The sequence below is a fragment of the Helianthus annuus genome, chromosome 4 (assembly GCF_002127325.2).
Source record: "Helianthus annuus cultivar XRQ/B chromosome 4, HanXRQr2.0-SUNRISE, whole genome shotgun sequence".
NCBI lineage: Eukaryota > Viridiplantae > Streptophyta > Magnoliopsida > Asterales > Asteraceae > Helianthus > Helianthus annuus.
Window position 1 is genome coordinate 146,498,676 of NC_035436.2, and position 21,572 is coordinate 146,520,247.

The following is a 21,572-nucleotide window of genomic DNA, read 5'->3' on the forward strand; positions in this document are numbered from 1 at the left end:
AGAGAAAGTTGTGGAAAAACCTGCGGGCGATAAATCCAAGGAGACCAGGGCCTCTACTACTACTACTCATGAAAAGGCGCAGGGTCTGGAGGTCATCCATATTACGGGGGCTTGATCAGCCCCTTCATGAGAAAAGGAAAGAACCCGAGGTTGTGAAGCCGACCAAGCCTGCGCAGGCTGATGCACCCATTCAGACTGTTCAAGTAACTTCTACTACTGGGGGATCAGCTTCTGCTGTGCATAAAGAAAATTCCGCTGCTGCAGGTGGTGCGAGCTCTAGTGGCGCTGGAGGGTCTATACCGCAGTCTCCCATCGGTCCTAATGAACTGTGGGCGACATTTATTATAAAACTTACACAGAGGAGGCTCGCGGCGATGCTCCCCACCGAGCTCCATGGGGTTTAAAGAAGAAGGACACCTTCTTGGAGTTCGCTCCTTGCCGCGTCTGGTTCTTGAATTCCTTCCCCCCTTGTGAAGTCAATTGTCAAAGGGCACAAACTCACGGTGCACTATGTCATGCTTATGTTGTTGGGGAAGCGAATACTCGCGCCACCAACCACCAGATCGTGTGTGAGTGGCGTATGATGGTTAAAGAGCGAGCTGAGTGGGAAAAATACCGTGAGCGCCTAGTGCGGCAGGTTAAGGAGTTTGAGAAAGCTAAAGCTGGGTTTGCTGAAGAAAAAGCTAAGTTCGAATCTGATAGGAAATCAGAGGAATGGGGACGTGAAGGCTTTGGGGCAAGCTTCGTGCTGCTGAAGATCTGTTGGCGAAGGAGCGCGCGGAGTGGAAGAAGATATGTGAAAAATATAATCAACGTATGTATGTCGCGCGCTCTAAAATCACAGACCTTGAGGCTCAAGTTGCTGAACTGAAAGGGAAGGTTGAGGATGGGCAAACCGATAGAGAACGTGTTGAGGTTTGATCAGTGTTAACCCTTCTTCCCTTTATGCTTTTTGCTTGTGAAATTATCTAAGTCTTTCTTTCCCTCTGCAGGCTGAGTTGAAGGCGCATGCATCTAATAAGGATAAGGACCTGGCGGCTAAGGATGTTGAGATTGCAGAGTTGAAACGTCGTTTGCAAGAGCAAACCGACAAAAGCGAGTCCTTAGAGATTGACATTGAGGCTGAGAGAGTAAAAGCTATTACTGCTGAAGAGGCCAAACAGAAGGCTGAAGAGGCGCGAGATATCAGTACCTCTGCCCTCAATGTAGCCCAGAACAATTACTCTGAAGCCCAATGTATCGTCGATACACTGGTCTCTGATGCTGAATGGATGCGCGGTAGAGGAGTAGTTCTGGTACGGTTCTCCTCTTTAACTTAAGCTTTATTTGTTAAAACTAATTTCTTATTCATTGCCTTTGCTGTAGATGGCCAACTCTATCTTGAATGCTTCCGAGCTGGATGGAGCTGTTGCTGCTCTCATAGATGCCTCACGCGCGGTTGGTTACCGTGGAGGTTATCTAGAGTGTGCGCAGCATGTTGAAGAGGCGTTAGGACAAGAGTTTGACATTAGTCATTGCTCAGTGACCGACCAGGCTGATGCTGCATCGGCCCGCGCTGAAAAGGTCTATGACCATTTATCACTGCCTGTGATGGATTTGGTCGCAGAGGCGCTGAAGCATGATGACTAGTGCCAACGGCTAAAGCAGATTCTGGACCCTCCAGAGACCGTGGAACTATCTGATGAAGAAGAACCAGCCGGTGATGATGGTGATGGCGATGGTGATGGCGATGGAGATGGTCACGACGATGATGATGGTGGTGACGGTTATTAATAGATAGTGTTGATAGGGTTTGTGCCTTGTAATTTTCTTTTTGGACGTTAAATGTAACTCATCGCGCGGTTGCGCTTGTCTGAGTCAGACTGATGGTGTTTTGCTACTTTTTATGTAACTATTGCGCGGTTGCGCTTTTTTGAATATAACGTTTATGTTTTGCTTTCTATTTGTCCAGTTACAATTATTGCATTGTTGTTAGAAACTTTGGTTAAGTTAGCGCGATTAAATGTAAGTGTGGCTCGTGTGAGTGTGACTGCCCGGTTTCGCGCTATGATCGCGGAAGACCTTGGAGGCGTAACTCGAGAGCTCGTAATTTACTGAAGTGTTTTCGTGCTAATCAAAAGTTTAACATGCATTTGTAACGTAGAAGTCATGATGATAAAAGAAAAACATAAGGCATATGCTCTCATTAAGTAGGAAACAGGCGCTTATGCCAACTTACATCGTGGAAATAAAATAAAGGGCGTATAGCCGACATAGGAAATTAAGAAAGGCACGCGGCCAACATAAGTGGATAAAGGCGCATGGCCAAGAATAGTCACATATAACACTTGCGCAATTGTTGCGCGTAACATGTGCGCGGGATGATGTATCCATCCAGTGTGCGCAGCTTGTATGCCCCCTTTCCCAGCACCTCATGTACCAAGTATGGGCCTTCCCACTTGGGTGCTAGCTTCCCGGGGCGTTCAACATTGGAGGCTTCATTGTCTCTAAAGACGTATTCCCCTGGAGTGAAGGTACAAATGCGCACTCTTGCGTTGTAGTACCTTTCCAACTGTGTCTTGTACTTGGCTTCTTTGATTCGCGCTATTTCGCGCCTCTCTTCGAGTAAGTCCAAGTCAAGACGACGCTTTGCCTCGTTATCGATTTTGTTGACTGCTGTCAAGCGCGGCGAGGGCCGGCCAATTTCAGCTGGGATAACCGCCTCCGAGCCGTAGACCAGGCTAAAGTAGGTTTCGCTAGTGCTTGTTTTCGGCATGGTTCGATGAGCCCACAGAATGCTCGGGAGCTCATCTACCCAGCCTCTTCTCTTCGTGCCTAGACGAGCTTTTATCCCTTTGATGATACACTTGTTGATACTTTCTACTTGGCCGTTGCCTTGAGGGTGCACAACAGAAGAGAAAGTGTGCTCAATATTCATCTCTTTCATCCATTCTTGAAGGTTTTCAGAAGCAAAATTGGTCTCGTTATCGGTTACAATCTTGAGTGGGAGACCAAACCTGCGAATGATGTGCTCCCATATGAACTTGCGCACCATCATTGCAGTAGTTGAAGCGAGTGCTTTGGCCTCTACCCACTTGGTGAAATAATACACGACAACAATTATAAACTTCATAGCTCCGGGAGCTTTAGGGAAAGGTCCCACCATATCGATCCCCCACTGTTGGAAAGGCCAGGCGATGGACACAGGGATGAGATCATTTTTCGGGCGCAGGGTTTTCGGGGCGTGCCTTTGACAGGAGTCGCATTTGCGCAATTCCTTTAGAGCGTCAACGTGCATCCCTGGCCAGTAGAAACCAGCGTTCATTATCTTCGTGACAACCATGCGCAGGCCCACATGGATGCCGCATATACCTCCATGAATCTCCCTGATCAGGTAACTTACATCTTGGGGGTCCACACAGCGCAGAAGTGGCCCCAAGAAGGATCTTCGGTACAAGATTCCACCAGTCATTTCATAGAACAACGCCTTGTTCTGTATCTTTCTCGCTTCTGCTTTGTTTTATGGGAGAATTCCTTCTTGAAGATATTGGATGATAGGAGTCATCCATGATGGTGGCCCTATCTCAATTACGTTCACTTGCCTCAGCAGAACAGACGGGTTTTTTAAGACTTCAATCCTGACATCTTTGACGAGGTGTTGGAAAGCTGTTGAAGCGAGCTTGCTTAACGCGTCCACTGGCTTGTTCTCAGATCAATTGATATGAACGACTTTGTATGATTTGAATTGCTGGAGCAACTCCTTCTCCTGCTCTAAGTACAAAGCCATAACTTCGCCCTTCGTATCATACAACCCGTTGATTTGACTTGCGATTAGCAATGAGTCAACATGCGCTTGTAAGACTTGAGCTCCCATTTTGATGGCGAGGCGCAGGCCTGCCAAGAATGCTTCATATTCCGCCTCATTGTTGGTATTCTTGAAATCCAACTTAATGGCGTATGTAAATTCATGTTTCTCAGGGCTAACAAGGCGCAATCCAGCTCCTACGCCATCTTCGTTTAAGGCTCCGTCAGTGTATAGCAATCATAATCCCCCGAACGTGTCTTTGATGGGAGTGTCAACAACTTCACAATCTTTGATCTTATCTTCTGGGACTTCTGTGATGAAGTCCGCTAAAACTTGACCCTTGATGGCTGGGCATGGCCTGTATAGAATGTTGTGACCCCCAGCTCAATTGCCCACTTTGCTAGGCGACCTGACGTTTCTGGCTTTTGCAAAATTGTGCCGATGTGGAAGTTAGTGAGTACCGTGATTACATGCCCTGTAAAGTATTTGCGCAGCCTCCTGGAGGCGTGTGGCAGTGCAAGCACTAACTTTTCCATGGTTGAATATCTCGTTTCTGGATCTGTAAGCACCCTACTGACATAATAAATTGGAGTCTGAACTCCATCTCTCTCCACCAAGAATACCGACTCAACTTCCTTGTCCGAAGAAGACAGGTACAGAATGAGTGGTTCTTTTTCAAACGGCGCGGTCAGGGTAGGGAGCTTGATCAAACACTCTTTCATTTGCTGGAAGGCAACTTCTGCTTCTGGCGCCCAATTGAATTCTTGCTTCTTCACGCAGTTGCACAGAGTGCTGATAAAAGGATATGATTTTGCCGCGTGGTTTGATAGAAATCGGTTAAGCGCGGCTAGGCGGCCAGCCAATCTTTGCATCTCTTTGATCGTCCGCGGTGACGGCATTCGCTCTATGGCTTGAACCTTTTCGGGATTAACTTTAAAGTCGCCATTTGTAACCACGAAGCCAAGGAACTTGCCTTCCTCCATACCAAAGGAACATTTGGCTGGATTTAACTTCATATTCACGCTTCTCAGAGAGTTGAATGTCTTCTCTATATCCTTTAACATTTGGTCCTCCTCGGGACTTTTGATCACAAGATCATCAATGTAAACCTTGATATGTTTCCCAATATCTTCAGCAAAGATTTTATCCATCGGACGCAGGTATGTTGCTCCAGCGTTTTTTAGGCCGAACGACATCTTTGTGTAACAGAAGATTCCGAGGTCGGTCCAAAAAGCTGTCTTGTCTTCATCTTCCAGCTTCATCTGGACTTGGTGATACCCCTTGTAACAGTCCAGAAAACATTTCCACCTGTATGGCGCGAGAGAGTCTATCTTTTTGTCGATATCTGGCAATGAATAACAATCTTTGGGGCATGCCTTGTTGAGATCGGTGTAATCAACACACATTCGCCGTCCTGCATTTGACTTCTCGACCTTGACAGGGTTTGCGACCTAACTCTGATAGCGCACCTCCCTCAAGATTCCTGCTTTTAGCAGCTCACAAACTTGCTCATTCATCGCTTTAGTCTTATCCGCCCCTAGGCTGCGCCTTCTTTGCACTTTTGGTTCAACGGAGGGATAAGTGTTCAGACAGTGTTCAGTAACGTCGTGCAGACACCGGTCATGTCAGCCGGAGTCCAGGCGAAAATGTCCATGTTTCTGAACAGAAGTTGTTTGAGGTGCGTTCTGATGTTTGGTGAGATTGTGTGGCCTATCGTCACCGTTTGTTCTAGGTATTTGCGATTTAAAACCCACTTTTCCAATTCGGTCTTTGAAATTTTCGCCGCTTTGGTTGGGTGCGCGTCTTCTGCTGACATTACCTCCTTCTTTGCATATATAATCGCCACCCCCGTCTCAGTTGGGAACCCGATGGCTGAGTGGGGTGTGGAAGTTACCATGTTTAGTTCACCTTGGGTTTCTCTCCCGATCAGAACATCATGCCTTGATTTGACCGGCATTACCATGAAATTGACATTTGTGGTTCTTGAATGCTTCCCGTCAGACAGCGTGACGGGGAAGCTGATTTGGCCTAGAGGGAAGACCATTTCATTGCAGAATCCTGACAGAGGATAATCGACCGGCTCAAGGCGCGCTTTATCTTCATCATCAAACTGATTGAAGCACTGTTCATAGATGATATCAGCTGTACTTCCCGAATCAATAAATATGTATTCTGTTTCGTAATGACCGATGATACCGGTAATGACGACGGGCCCGTGGCGCATGGTCCCCCGCGTACTACCGGAAATATGACATGTTTCTCTTGCCATGCAGGCTCGAATGGGCGCTTGCCTTTATCTCTTGCGCTGTACCTTGGTCCGTTGACCATGTGTGTTTCAAGACGCCTGACTTTCCTTTGGTTCCCATCATCATTGCGCTGAATTTGGCGCGTCTCCTTGCGCACATTCTTTACCAGGTGGCTTAGTTTCCCGCTTTTTAGCGCTTTTTCAATTTCTTGCCTTAAGCTGATACAGTCATCCGTCAGATGACCTGTATCCTTGTGGAAATCACAGTACATGTTTGGGTCTTAGCCTTTCTTATTCGTCATAGGCCTTGGAGCCTTGAAGTCGTGGTTCTCCATCATGAGCACCTCTTTTGGTGTTTTAATGAGCGGAGTCCAGTGCTTTTCTCGATTCTCATTCCTGACTGTCTTTCGATAACCAATGCGATCGATTGTGTCTCGCGCGTCCTCTATGAGGCGAGGTCTTTCATCATAGCCGCTGGATTGGTTAGCTATCCATCCAGGGTTTTTGCCTTTGTTGTGCCTGTTGTTATCACACGAGCTTCCTTTGGAAAAACGATCTTCAGTGTACGAGTTCCTGTTACTGGCCAATGACTCTTCAGTTTGCGCTACTATCTTCGCGGCTTCCATGAGTTTGTCCCATTCCTTGGGCATACCGTCTTTGCCTGTGATAGTCCTGATGAGGCTATCACATCGAATGGCTTTCTTGAAGTGTGCGCGCATTAATTGTTCACTTACACCACCAATCTCTAAACATTCCTTGTTGAAGCGAGTGATGAAATCTTCTAGCCCCTCGTTTTCTCTACGCCAAATGTCTGTTACCTCAGTTGTGTCGCACTGGTAACGTCTTTGCTAGCTGAAGTAATTTACAAATTGGGTTCTGAAGTTAACCCATGACGTGATCTTTCCTGGTGGAAGGCTGTTGAACCAGGCGCGAGCAGCCCCTGTGAAAGTCTGGATAAATAGATGGCACCACATCGGCATGTTCCATCCTCCCATACAACCAACGCTTGTGAATACTCTAACATGATCATCAGGATCAGTTAGGCCGTTAAACTTTCCGACTGGTCGAGGCAATTTTTCTTTTCATAGCGGCGCTAGAGCAATCTTTGGAATGAACTTCGAATGTTCGGCAGCTTCAGCTGGTCTATAGGCGAGACGGAAGTCTTGTTCCGCTTCTTCGCTGTATGCGATGTGCTACCTTGGCTTGTAGTACTCATGATTCCTCTGCAAACGATTGAAGACTGAGGATCCTTCATCATCTTACCAAGTTGGATCATTTGGGTCTGTGTCATCCCACTCGTTGTTCATGTTGCGCGGCCCATGCTGGCTATGAACTGGACCCCTTTGAACATTTGACGGATGGTCATAATAGCTACCTGTTTCCCCTTGCATGTCGCGCGTGTCGTGCACGCTTGGCCTTCTCATGGGAGGAGGTCTGTTAGTTCTCCCATGGATATTCTGCTGTGGGGCTATCTGGTGCGCCCCCTGAATCGGACCCGGAGGTGTAAACAAGGATGGTTCAGCTTGCAGAATTGTTTGTTGTGCGCTCAAAGACTGATACGCAGCATTAATGGTAACAATTTGTTTGGCGTACCAAGAGGCTAGAGTTTCGCCTTCTAGTAGCCCAAGTAGCGCTGAAATGTTCGGATTTGAAGCTGGGTTTGAAGGACCAGCAACATTGTTTCCTAGGGTTACCGCTTGAGTGATGCGAGTGATGCTTGCACGGGGTCCCCCAGTGTTTGTTATTTCGATTTCGCCTACTTCCTCAGCAGGTTGGACTTGGACATTATGACTGTCCTCAACCGGTCCTGCATTAGAGTTCGTGCCAAAACCGAAATCAGGAATGATTCCTTGACCAGCCATGATCAAGAAAACTGAACAAACTCAGAAAAAACTCAGAAAAAGAAGATGAAAGTGATTGCAAAAATCGGTGGGGGACAATGAAGAAACACGGAACTAATTTTAGAGTTAATTAGTTTGGTTTATGTTCCTTTCATAGTGGTTAATCTTCCTAAACTTTCCTGAGCTCCTTAATGATCCGATAATCCTGCAAAACAGAACATCGTTAGCTCGTAAGAGGGGAATATGGGGGTTTCCCTCTTAACCAGACTCCGGCGTGAGAATAAGTAACTGTTTTGAGGAGATAATTGTGTGTTGAGAGTGAGAGTAGAGTGAATAGAATGCATCAACCTGTGCATGGAGGTTCCTATTTATAGCCGGAGAGGTGTAAGAGGAGTTGGGCTGATGGGCCTTGGGCCGGAAGGCGACAACTTAGAGGATATGCTCTTTGTCTCACTGGTGTCGACCGTTAGTGTCTTCTAGAAGGTACCCGGTGCTGGCGCACCGTGATTGGAGCCACGTGTCCTGTTGTCAGCCTTGTTGTCCCTCTGCCATTAGTAGGTGAGTGGAGATCGTGGGGCAGGTGTCGCCGCCCCCTGATTGGTGCCACATAGGCGTCCTTGTGTACTTGTTGTCTCCTGCACGTCAGACGATCGTGGAGCATGATATAGCACAGCCTGGAGGACGCTGATTGGCTCTTTTCTTCTGCCACTTTTACCTTGTGTACTTCTTTGAAGTGGCCTTGCGCTATAGCTCCTGCGCGACCCTTGCTGAGCACGTAACTAGCCCGCGCAGGATTATAGGTGCTTAAGGCTCTTATTCAGAATGCTAAGTGTTGAAATCGATGTTCTTTCTTGTTTGGACCTCGCGCGAGGTCAGTCTTTGTTGAAGTAGCCCGCGCGAGTCTGAGAGTGAACAGCTTGCTGAATAAGGAGTATGGTCCTGCGCGCGACCTGAAGGAAGGTCTGCGCGGCTTTTTGGGACCATACCCCTTCAAGTCCCCCAGTCCAGTGCTGCACCATGCGCGAAGTAAGTGGTTGGAGCTCTAGACTTATAAAAGGTACTAAAGAAAAATGCTTGCTTTAGGTTGGTAGACGGCGCGCGTGTAAATGTTTGACAGTTGCTATGGCGCGACTACCATACCTGGCTGTTGTCACACCCTGGCTTTGCGGAAGCGTGGTTAATTTGGTGTGACTTCTTAATACCATAGCTTAACCATAACAAGCTATATGAAATAAAAACCATGCAAGATCATCCATTTAAGTTTTAAAACATAAGTAAAATAACATTGTTTTACGACGTTGACTCATGCAACGGAAACTACAATCTAACAACATAAAACATTGTTCAGAAAACACAATCATCAACATGACATAAACACAGTTTAAGAACTGTGACTCGTCCAGGAAAAAGTCACATCCCTTAAACTTGGATGACCTCGTAACCCTTAAGCAGCGGGAAAACGTAACATACCGCGCCAGATCTTTAGTTTCCTGAAATACATGTAAGTTGGAAAAATCAACAATAATGTTGAGCGAGTTCATGGGTAAGTGAGTAATAAAACCTTCGTAAGTATAAAATCCTGTTATGTAGCAAATAAGAAAAAAGAGATCACCAATGGTTTGCAAGGCCATTGATATGTGTGAAGTGCAAGTAGGAAGACTCAAACCTAGCGGATTTATGCGTTGGGTACAAAGTCACCCCGAGGTCCGTTATGCTGGGCCTGGGGCTGGGCTCGCTACACCCAGATAGATCTACCGCTACTGTCCCTCGGTCCTACAATGAGGATTAATGGCCTCAAGTTTCCGCCTACCCACTCACATGATCTAAGTAGTAACCCTCCTTACGCTAACCATACCATGTAAAAAGTACTCGTAAATATAGTAACATGTATTTCACCCCCGCAGTTTAGAAAACTGAAAACAGTTAAGAGAAAAGGGGGACATGAACTCACAGTGGTGCGTCTCTACCAAGTAAGTCTCCTGATCAAACCGCTGTGCGACGACCTACACGTACTAAATCTATTAGACGGACGGCCGTGCCTTAGCTTAAGGTTTAATGTCTTTGGGAAATAGTTAGACAACTATTTCGTAATTACACTTGGCAAATATTTGGTATTTATATTCCTTCCCAAGGATGGGGGATTTAATACATGTGCGTTTGTGTATCTTCGAAATATATTACTAAGTCTCACTTAAAATATATTTTAATTCTTTCTCCAAAATATAAATATTTTTCCCAAAAATATTATATTTTATTTCTCACAATTTTCCAAAATAATATCTTGACAAAATACGCGTTCATTAGTATTTTCCGAAAATGCGTAAGTTACGTTTTAAAGATCGGGTGGTAATATTTACACCGTGGTAACTTAAATATTTATCGTAAAGGCGTTCGGATTATTTTGGAACCGTTAACATTTGGTAATATTATTTTTACCCTAAAAATAATATTTGTATAGTTCACAAAATAATCATAAGAATTTCACAAGTGTTGTTATGAAAAATATATATACTAAATATATATATATTTTAGCAAGTTTTATTTTGTGAAAATCCCACCTCCGATATTTAGAAATTTTGTAATAAAAATCGTGGCGAAATTTATATTTTTGAAAACAAGTTAGAAATATATTTATAACACTTGTGGTGAAAATATTTTCCAAGCGTATCATTTTCTTTTAAAATTCAAACCAACAATGTTCCCAACATTATCAAACAACATTTCAACATTAAACTAGTCAAAATATATATATAAATCGCAAAAATACATGAACTTGTGGTTTATGCCAAAATATGTAGTAACTTTCCATTACTTTTAGTGGATCTTTGTATAGATAAATTCGGTTTCTTGAAAATCTTGTTTTTAAAGAAGCTTTGTCTTTACAACTTCTTGTCAACACTTACAAAAATAGTTCCTTTGTCAAACTTTGTGTTACACAAGTGTTTACACACTTGTGTGTTTACAAAAATCATTCTTATTCATGAAAAATCCGGTTGTAAAAATATGTTTTCTTTTGGCACTTGGTCCTTTGTAAATACCGTTTGTTGATCCGTAGATCTACTAGTTTTGAACACTATTTCATAAGTAAAATCGTTTTTACACAAGTTCTTGCTTCGTAAGTGGTAGTGTTCATCGTTTAACCCCTTTTTACACTTAACATACTCTATGTCATGATTCATGAACATGACTAATCCAGGTTAGATGATCATCCGAGCTACCACAACATATATCGGCACTAAATAATTACAACAAAACAAGTTATACAAGATTTATACAACCCTTATGCTTTTAACCAACATTTTCATCATTTATGTAAACTTTTCACATGTATTCTTGTAAGTTCATGAATTTTAACCGACAAGGTTCGTATTAACCACTTTAGAATAGATCAAGAGTGTGTTTGAAGTCACTTACTACTAGCTCTAGGCTAGGGAAGAAACTAGTCGAAGATCGGGTGGATAAAAGAAATGTGGTGAGGTCCTTCACAATCCGAGTGCACCGAGCTTCCTTGTATGAGATCCTTAACACTTGTGCGTGCTTGGAATAGCTTGATCAAGATTGTAAAGTGGCAGTGGTGGTGCTATGGTGGTCGGCCGAAAGTTCAAAGAGAGGGAGAGAGAGATGTGGTGTGTTGATGTGTGTTGAATGAATATGATGGGTTAAGCATGATACTTATAGACAATTCTCTTCAAGTTTAACCATTGGATGTTATGTCACCTAGATATTAGCAAGGTAATTAAAATAATTGATCAAGGACATGGTGTGTCCCCTATGGGGGACCGAGTTCGGTTACAAGGGAAGGGGATTGGTTGGGTTGGAACTAAATAGTTAGGCTATAGTGAGTTAATTAGGAGTTGTAACCATTTACTAATATGTTATGCATTGCGACGGGTGTTAACTGGCTCAGAAAAAGAAAAACAATATTGATGGCAATATTTTTATGTTCCGGGTAAAGTCTGGTTGTTCGGTTGGATAGTGATCCGTTAAAGTGCTTAACAAAGCTTTAAAGTGTCGTAAATATTATTTTTAGTGACACAACTTATTCCCGACACTTTGGAAAGTGTCTAGTATTATTTTTCTCATGTTTTGGCACTTTATTAGTTAGCTTAATGCTGAATTTTTATTTAAAGTGCTGAATTTTGCAATTAAAGTACGTTTTAGGCACATCCGGTCACTATAACTATCACCTAGTGACGCAGTTCCACAACCCTCTTATCCCTACACTCTCTACTAGTGTAGTAAACTATCTCTGGCTCATACAGGCCTTAGAGGCAGTGCCTGCCTGGTGCTAACTATATCAGCATATTTACTGGGTTATCCGTTTGTGCTATTGTGCTTTTGTGCATCAAGGTTGTCACTAAAGTTCTGTATGTCAATAATAGAGTAACAGCAAATAAAGTATGAGGCATGGTTATACATATTTCAGAAATCATGTAGAAGTTTATTTACCACTGTAAGCAAGCACAATAATCGAGCAGTAATTATTTACTAATTAATTTGTACGGATACCTGGTTTGGTGAGGGTTGTCACATTCTCCCCCTGTTAAAGAAATTTCGTCCCTGAAATTTGTACTACCTTAACTCCTTATGGTCACGTCACACATGTATATATATAAATAACATCGAGGTAGATAGTCATCAAACTGAATCAAACCTTACTCACACTTGGTGGGTCAAAGAATATTTAACAATCCGCACCCTAGGGTTAAGAAGGTGGGTGCTCATAGCAGTTGATGTTAGAAGTACAAAACGTACCTTACGTATAGCCTAATGTATTCCAGCTAGCAGGGGGTCCACAGGAGAGGAGTTTCAACTAATAAGATCCTCAAACGATCGCAGTATCCTAGCGAGTTTTCACGAAACATAGCACCCGCTATATAAATTCAAAAATTAACAACTTAAATGAAATAGTATATTGATCTGTCAACTCCCGAGTAGACGAGTGGTAAGGTTCAGTGCGTTGAACATTTTGAACTGCGAGAATACACCGAATGAATACAAACGAATCTGGTGTATTCTTGCTTTGATTTGTAGTTGCATCGGAAATGTTTAAATGGCAGGTCAAACGAGGAGATACGTAGTTTGGTGTAGAACGGTTGACCATGATTAGCACAAGCTGCAAGTTTGTAATGAAACCACAAGGTATCTCAACGACATGATTCCATAATAGCGGTGACTGAACAAATTCACCGAGTTTGAGACCGGATGAAGGCGTATTGAAACAAACTGGAAGATGAAACTAAGTACTGCAAGGCATTTGATTGATAACGAAAGAATCGTTAGGGGTACACCATGGTATGAAATGAATTTATGTACCTTTGCCTCAGCACGCAAGTTGTTGAGAGTGATTTAATTGTGATAAAGAAAACGGATTCAGGGCAAGTTGTCAAATAATCAATTAAATCCGTGTACGAAGTGAGTAGTCAGATAAGCGCGAGCTTCAATTCTGTGAAAGTATCACTGTAAGGTATCGAAATCTATCAACGATTTAGTGGAGTCATAGACCAAATAAGTCTACTACGACTCGAAACAAAAGAACCTGTGCCCAAGTATTAGAATATGATGCTCTCAAAACATCATATGGCGTCTCAAATCAAACATGTGAACTGGATAAGTTCAAGCAGTTAAACTTAGTTTCAACGTAACCCAACGATAAACGTACATATCAACAAAGAGATCTTGGCATGATAGTAAACACGTAACTTGAAAGAAAGTGGTTTCATGAAAGTATGTTGGCTTGATAACAACAGAGTCATCAATGACAAAAGAATGTAGGTTATTTGAATCACAAACCAGTAATTTGCTTTGGCAATGTAATGTCTGAATTTTAATGGAGCGTTTATTAGAAATGAAACCGCATGCGTAGCAAACGGTGCATGGGTTATACATAAGTTTTCAAGTGATGAAGCGATGTGCTTCTCCAAAAGAGAGAAGTGACCAAGTATACGAAGCAAGCGTGTGTTCGCTCTCAGCGGAGGAAAACACGTGATGCAACTACTTGAGGGGAGTGGAAATGCAAATATCTACTCGTTAGAAGTGAAAGTGAAGACTTCAACGGAAGAAAATTTAAGTACTTTCAGTTCCGTTAACTGCAATAACAAGTTGGTCAAGTAAATGATGTTTGATTGAGTTGACAGATATGGTTCCTATATGTAAGGCTTCTAGTTTCTCTAGATTCCGCATCTCGTGTAGATCTGGTTTATACATTGTGTAGGAAGCACCATCTTTGGTTATGTCTAAGCACAGTCATTGTCCCACAATTTCATCCTGGTATACTCCCTGAATTTCTTCGCTAACGATGTTTGATCGTCGATCAGTCGTGTAGTAGTAGTTGGGTCATCATAGTCAGTTGTGTAAGAGGTCCGCTAATTTCTAGCGAGAGTCACTAACTCTGGTGGGTTAGCTCGTTCGGCTCCTGGTAGCTGACGTTTACTTGAAAATCATCATCCCTCTTTTTGGCGATCAGATATGGGGTTACCCAACAGGGGGTTTTTGGTCTGTTATCTTCCTTCTCCATCAACTTCTGAAACTTCACTGTCAATCCTTGCATTCCCGAAGATGTAAGTCGTTGAGGGGTATTGACTGAAGGTGCGACGCCGGGAATTTATCTGATGTGAACAGGATTAGTCGTGGGAGAGAACATTCTGGCAAATCCTCGGGGAAGACCTTAGGGCATTTCCTTGTAATAAGAAGATCTTCGTGTTTAGTTCTTCGGCTCCTCCTGTCCCCGACATGGGCCAAGAAACAACATATTCTTCACGCAACATCCTCCATGCCTTCAGGCAATTTGTAGTTTGTAGAGGCGTATCTTGCCTCATGAGTCATGATTGCTTCGTCGTTCGACATCAGGATGCGGATAACGATTCTCCGCTTGGTTGCTCGACCGCGGGTTCATCCTAGTTACCACGTTGAGGTCGTTTATTAACCAGCCTCACTAAGAGTGGGTCGTCTAACTTTACTTTCTACTACACTAAGTAGATTCCTAAATTCATGAGATGCGGGGCTATGGTCGGCACTGTTATCAAATAACGTGGATGCAAAATTTTGGGTTGATAAAGAACGTACCAGCGACCATATCTGGATCCTGGCATGCTTCACTAGCTCCGGTGTTGGATGCTCCTTCATGGTCTTGGTTAATTTCCCTTTGGCAATCTTTCCCAAGGTGCCCCATACCACCGCAGTTATAACCTTCCTTTTCTTCCTTTCCTCTTTTCGTCTCCTGCCAACACGTTTCCCTGTTGTGTCCCCTTTTACCACAGTTGTCACACTTTCTATTACCGCATTTCCCGTTATGATGGCACTGGCATACTTCACACTTAGGTAGATTACCCAGGTACATCTTTCCCTTTTTGGCCTTATTCTTGTTATTTGCCTGATCATCTCTCTGAAATTCACCGAGCTTTCTTTTGTTCTTCTCAGATGTCTCCACTGGAGTTTCCTCCTTCTTGTCCGGGATTGAAAGTTTCACCAATCTAAGTGCTTCCTTAGTGAGCTCCAGTCCTATCACATGGGCAATCATGGGTGATGGTGGCGTTGATACCATCATCAAGCTCAAGGCTTGAGGTGTCAGTTCCCAAATGGATTGCTCCATTCTCTTCAACTCGGGTTCCACTAGGTACGGAACGACTCGCGACAAATCGTAAAGCCTTCGTACGTGCTTCACCACATCTGGACCTTCCTTCTGTAGTTCCCAGAACTCTAGTTCCAGCCCTTGGATATCGTTCTGAGAACAGTACTCCTTACGCATTATTTCTTTCAGCTCGCTCCATGACATCGCATATGCTACAGCCTCGCCCAATTCTCGAACCTTACGGTCCCACCATAACAGAGCTCCATCTTGTAGCAATCCGAAAACGTACGGGACTTGCTGCTCTGGTGTGCAACCACTCATTCGCACCACGGCGTCCATATTCTCAGCCCATTTTACAAAAGCTATGGCACCTCCCGTGCCACCGAAATTCAGGGGTTTGCATTCTAGAAAATGCTGGTAGGTACAACCTGTATCCAAGAATTCATCATCACAATAGGTATTAGCAAGGCACTTTGGGGACTTTCCAAACGTGTCGTAATGTTTCTTAGGTGACTTAAACATTACCGTTAGGTAGGTTTCTCCCTGAGGCACCTTCGCCATGTTTGTAGCGAAGAACCTCGTGCCGAGCTCTGACTTGAGAGGCGTGCGCTAACCATTCTGCCTCGGTCAGTCGGGTTATCTCTTGATGCGACATCTTCTAGGAAGAAGTTCATGTTAGTTAGGTCTCTTCTATTCAGGGAACGTAAATAGTCGTTTGGAACACATATATCGCACATATTTAAGTTATCATAATACACATCACGCAATTCATCAAGCAAGTAATTGGAATCATGTTTACCGAAAGTATAACAAACAAACACGTGTTTCTCAGTCATAGCACATTCCTGTTTTATTGGTATCACATCTTATAATTAGGTTTTCATTTAACAGGTAAGCACATTGCATCAAAATCATAACATTCGTACGTAATTTGAGGGTTTCATTTAATGAGAGTATAGCAAGTAAACATGTAGTATTAAAATTTTAGTACGCACATAAGCGTTACTGATCGCATTTAGCAATAACATGGCGACTGTGCTTTCGTTGGTTATTGGCCACAATGTTTTGGTGCATGCTTAATGATAATTGGTTCCCATCGCTTTCCGGCTGCAACTTCATTGTCTTACAAAATGTATCACATTATCAAGGTCAACGGGTACATCAGCAATAAGAGGGGCATCAGCCTGAGCTGCAGCAACAACATGATCGCCCTCCAGTAGTGGAGCATCAGCAGGGTGATCATCAACGGGTAGATCGGCAATCACAGGGACAACAATGGGTGCGCCAGCATGAATCGGGTCATGCTCAAACACAGGGTCTGGAGCAACTACCGGCTCGAGGGCCATGGCAGGCTCGGGGTCATCAAATGCCATCTCAAAATCTGCGTGGTCAGCAAACGCAGGGTCAATGGGATCAACTGGGTCAACCGGGTCCTCCATAGGCTGATCCAAGGGTATAAACTCGATCTCCTGATCTGGGTCGAACCCAGGTGGAAAGACAGGATCGGAATCCTCCTCAATATCGTGCTCGAAAGCGAAGCTAGGGCCAGGGGCAGCAGAGGATGCCCTATCAGGATCTGAACCGTGAGAAAAGTGTTGCACACTCCGAGTGTGTGATGGTGCAGAGGCCACAGACTCGAAAGAGTCTGGGATGGGTGAGTGTGCAGGTGACTCCCCAGCTGGAGCATCTGCGAGTAACAAAAGACCAGCGTCAGCTAGAAGGGCCTCGCCCTCAACATCGTCCTCCAGGGGCTCATCATCAAACAGATCCACATCATCATCAGCGTCGGCGTCGAGGAGTATATCAAGAGCAGGATAAGCGGCCAAAGGTATGGGGGCAGGGATCTCTACGAGCGGTAGGTCCCCAGCAAAAGGGGTCATCAGCGGGCTCGGTGACAGCATCGGGTAGCGCAAAGAGCTGGAAATCATCCTCATCCGTGCTGGTGATATTCGAAGTGTGTACCTCACTCTCTGACATAATCTCATCGTCCGACACGATTGCTAAAGGATCCAAGGTGTCCGTCACTCCAGTATCTGATGAGGAGGCCACGTCGTCTTGTAACACAAACACACACATGCACAAATAATCAATCACATAGTCAAATAAACACATTAGTCACCAATTAAGCAATCAAAATGTTTTCCTAGTCCCACTAGCCTCCCAGCCTCCCAGACTGATCTTCCTAGTCCCACTAGCCTCCCAGCCTCCCAGACTGCTCTTCCTAGTCCCACTAGCCAATTCTCCCAGCCTCCCAGACTGACTCCCTAGTCCCACTAGACAACTACCTCGGTCTCCCAGACCGAGCCTCGGCCTCCCAGACCGAGCCTTAGCCTCCCAGACTGAGCCTATAAATAATAAATAAAATGTGCTCAACTTTTGTTTATAAAAACGTTTTGGATCTGGACTTAAGTGGTATGCAGTGTAAAAATGTTTTCGTGAGAGCCCTATTGATCATAGTCTAGACTCGAGAAAGAATCCTAGTTCGCTATGATCAGAGCTCTGATACCAAGCTGTCACACCCTGGCTTTGCGGAAGCGTGGTTAATTTGGTGTGACTTCTTAATACCATATCTTACCATAACAAGCTATATGAAATAAAAACCATGCAAGATCATCCATTTAAGTTTCAAAACATAAGTAAAATAACATTGTTTTACGACGTTGACTCATGCAACGGAAACTACAATCTAACAACATAAAACATTGTTCAGAAAACACAATCATCAACATGACATAAACACAGTTTAAGAACTGTGACTCGTCCAGGAAAAAGTCACATCCTTTAAACTTGGATGACCTCGTAACCCTTAAGCAGCGGGAAAACGTAACATACCGCGCCAGATCTTTAGTTTCCTGAAATACATGTAAGTTGGAAAAATCAACAATAATGTTGAGCGAGTTCATGTGTAAGTGAGTAATAAAACCTTCGTAAGTATAAAATCCTGGTATGTAGCAAATAAGGAAAAAGAGATCACCAATGGTTTGCAAGGCCATTGATATGTGTGAAGTGCAAGTAGGAAGACTCAAACCTAGCGGATTTATGCGTTGGGTACAAAGTCACCCCAAGGTCCGTTATGCTGGGCCTGGGGCTGGGCTCGCTACACCCAGATAGATCTACCGCTACTGTCCCTCGGTCCTACAATGAGGATTAATGGCCTCAAGTTTCCGCCTACCCACTCACATGATCTAAGTAGTAACCCTCCTTACGCTAACCATACCATGTAAAAAGTACTCGTAAATATAGTAACATGTATTTCACCCCCGCAGTTTAGAAAACTGAAAACAGTTAAGAGAAAAGGGGGACATGAACTCACAGTGGTGCGTCTCTACCAAGTAAGTCTCCTGATCAAACGGCTGTGCGACGACCTACACGTACTAAATCTATTAGACGGACGGCCGTCCCTTAGCTTAAGGTTTAATGTCTTTGGGAAATAGTTAGACAACTATTTCGTAATTACACTTGGCAAATATTTGGTATTTATATTCCTTCCCAAGGATGGGGGATTTAATACATGTGCGTTTGTGTATCTTCGAAATATATTACTAAGTCTCACTTAAAATATATTTTAATTCTTTCTCCAAAATATAAATATTTTTCCCAAAAATATTATATTTTATTTCTCACAATTTTCCAAAATAATATCTTGACAAAATACGCGTTCATTAGTATTTTCCGAAAATGCGTAAGTTACGTTTTAAAGATCGGGTGGTAATATTTACACCGTGGTAACTTAAATATTTATCGTAAAGGCGTTCGGATTATTTTGGAACCGTTAACATTTGGTAATATTATTTTTACCCTAAAAATAATATTTGTATAGTTCACAAAATAATCATAAGAATTTCACAAGTGTTGTTATGAAAAATATATATACTAAATATATATATATATATATATATATATATATTAGCAAGTTTTATTTTGTGAAAATCCCACCTCCGATATTTAGAAATTTTGTAACAAAAATCGTGGAGAAATTTATATTTTTGAAAACAAGTTAGAAATATATTTATAACACTTGTGGTGAAAATATTTTCCAAGTGTTAGGTTTTTGGAAAAATTTCGCCAGAGTTTCCCCTGTAACTGGAGGTGGCCACGCTTTCAAGCGTATCATTTTCTTTTAAATTCAAACCAACAATGTTCCCAACATTATCAAACAACATTTCAACATTAAACTAGTCAAAATATATATATAAATCGCAAAAATACATGAACTTGTGGTTTATGCCAAAATATGTAGTAACTTTCCATTACTTTTAGTGGATCTTTGTATAGATAAATTCGGTTTCTTGAAAATCTTGTTTTTAAAGAAGCTTTGTCTTTACAACTTCTTGTTAACACTTACAAAAATAGTTCCTTTGTCAAACTTTGTGTTACACAAGTGTTTACACACTTGTGTGTTTACAAAAATCATTCTTATTCATGAAAAATCCGGTGGTAAAAATATGTTTTCTTTTGGCACTTGGTCCTTTGTAAATACCGTTTGTTGATCCATAGATCTACTAGTTTTGAACACTATTTCATAAGTAAAATCGTTTTTACACAAGTTCATGCTTCGTAAGTGGTAGGGTTCATCATTTAACCCCTTTTTACACTTAACATACTCTATGTCATGATTCACGAACATGACTAATCCGGGTTAGATGATGATCCGAGCTACCACAACATAGATCGGCACTAAATAATTACAACAAAACAAGTTTTACAAGATTTATACAACCCTTATGCTTTTAACCAACATTTTCATCATTTATGTAAACTTTTCACATGTATTCTTGTAAGTTCGTGAATTTTAACCGACAAGGTTCGTATTAACCACTTTAGAATAGATCAAGAATGTGTTTGAAGTCACTCACTACTAGCTCTAGGCTATGGAAGAAACTAGTCGAAGATCGGGTGTATAAAAGTGTGACAACTCGAATTTCCAAGATTTCTATTTCGCATTTATTGCACGTTCATGTATTGTTTAGTTGTTTATTTGCACAATTGATTGCTATGGAGTTGTATACGTTTTGATTCAATGAAGTGTATTGTGTGTTTGTGCATGGTTATGTGTTAATTGTGATAGACTTGTCAAATATGTGAACTTGGTGGTGAAACTGTGAAATTGATATGAGATGGTGTGCTTGTGTAAGATATAATAATTCAGGGTGTGTAGAGTAATTAGTGAAAATTAAACTATACTTAACCCTAATCCCTTGTTCACTAATCATTTTTCACAAAACCAAAGCACGTACTGTATTCTCTAATCTCCTAGCAATCATTATCACCATCATCATTGGCAAGCTATTCATCACTTTCGATTCCACATTTTCTCTAGAATCAACACAAGGTAAATGATTATTGATTATTTGATTGCATCAATTCTTGATCCTTGTAATATGTGAAAACCCTAGCCCTCATATGATACTTCTGTGATTTTGATTTGATTCTGAATTATTGATGATGATGATGATTAGTTGTATGTTTGATAGATTGTTCTTATGATGATTGTTGTTGTTAAGTATCGGTTGATTGATATGATCTTGCACTGTGAAAATCATGAACTAGGGTTTGGAATGATAATTGAAACGTAACTGTTGCTGTAGAAACGTAACTGTTATGATATTTGATTCGGTGCAATGATTGGAATTCACGTCTTGTTATTGTCAGAGTTTTGTAACCCTAAACACTAGTCAGAGTTTTAATGAATGTAATTGTCTGAGTTTCAAGTATTGTTTAAGGTCCGAATTATATAGTGAATAGGTGGTCCGACTATTACATATAACACCCATGGTCCGAGTTTTTCATAGTGGGTAATGTCCGACCTTTTGGTGGTTGCCTTAATGTCCGAAGTTCATGTACATCACAAAAATGTCCGAATTTTTATAAGGCATAGAGCCTTTGTCCGAGTTTTAAAAGCAAAAGCATGTCCGACCTTTAAGCTTGTAGTGTGTCCGAGTTTTATAGGCACAACATCAGTCCGAGTTTCTTAGGATGTTAGAAGTCCGAGTTCTTTGATTGTAGTGTGTCCGAGTTTTGGGCAATGAACAAGGGGTCCGACTTTATGGCCCTTGCCCATGTGATCCGAGTTTTAACTCCCCCCAACACCCTGTCCGAGCTTTTAAGGGGCTTGGCCCATGTCCGAGTTTT

General features: G+C 42.6%; 1 protein-coding gene across 1 annotated transcript; it reads left to right on the forward strand.

Moving 5' to 3' along the window:
* Positions 1-583: 583 nt before the first annotated feature.
* On the forward strand, positions 584-2,097 carry LOC110901525. Its single transcript, XM_022148348.1, has 6 exons — positions 584-761; positions 845-915; positions 993-1,295; positions 1,366-1,563; positions 1,648-1,765; positions 1,952-2,097. The coding sequence occupies exons 1-6, from the start codon at positions 584-586 to the stop codon at positions 2,095-2,097; spliced, it is 1,014 nt and encodes a 337-aa protein (XP_022004040.1).
* Positions 2,098-21,572: the final 19,475 nt, after the last annotated feature.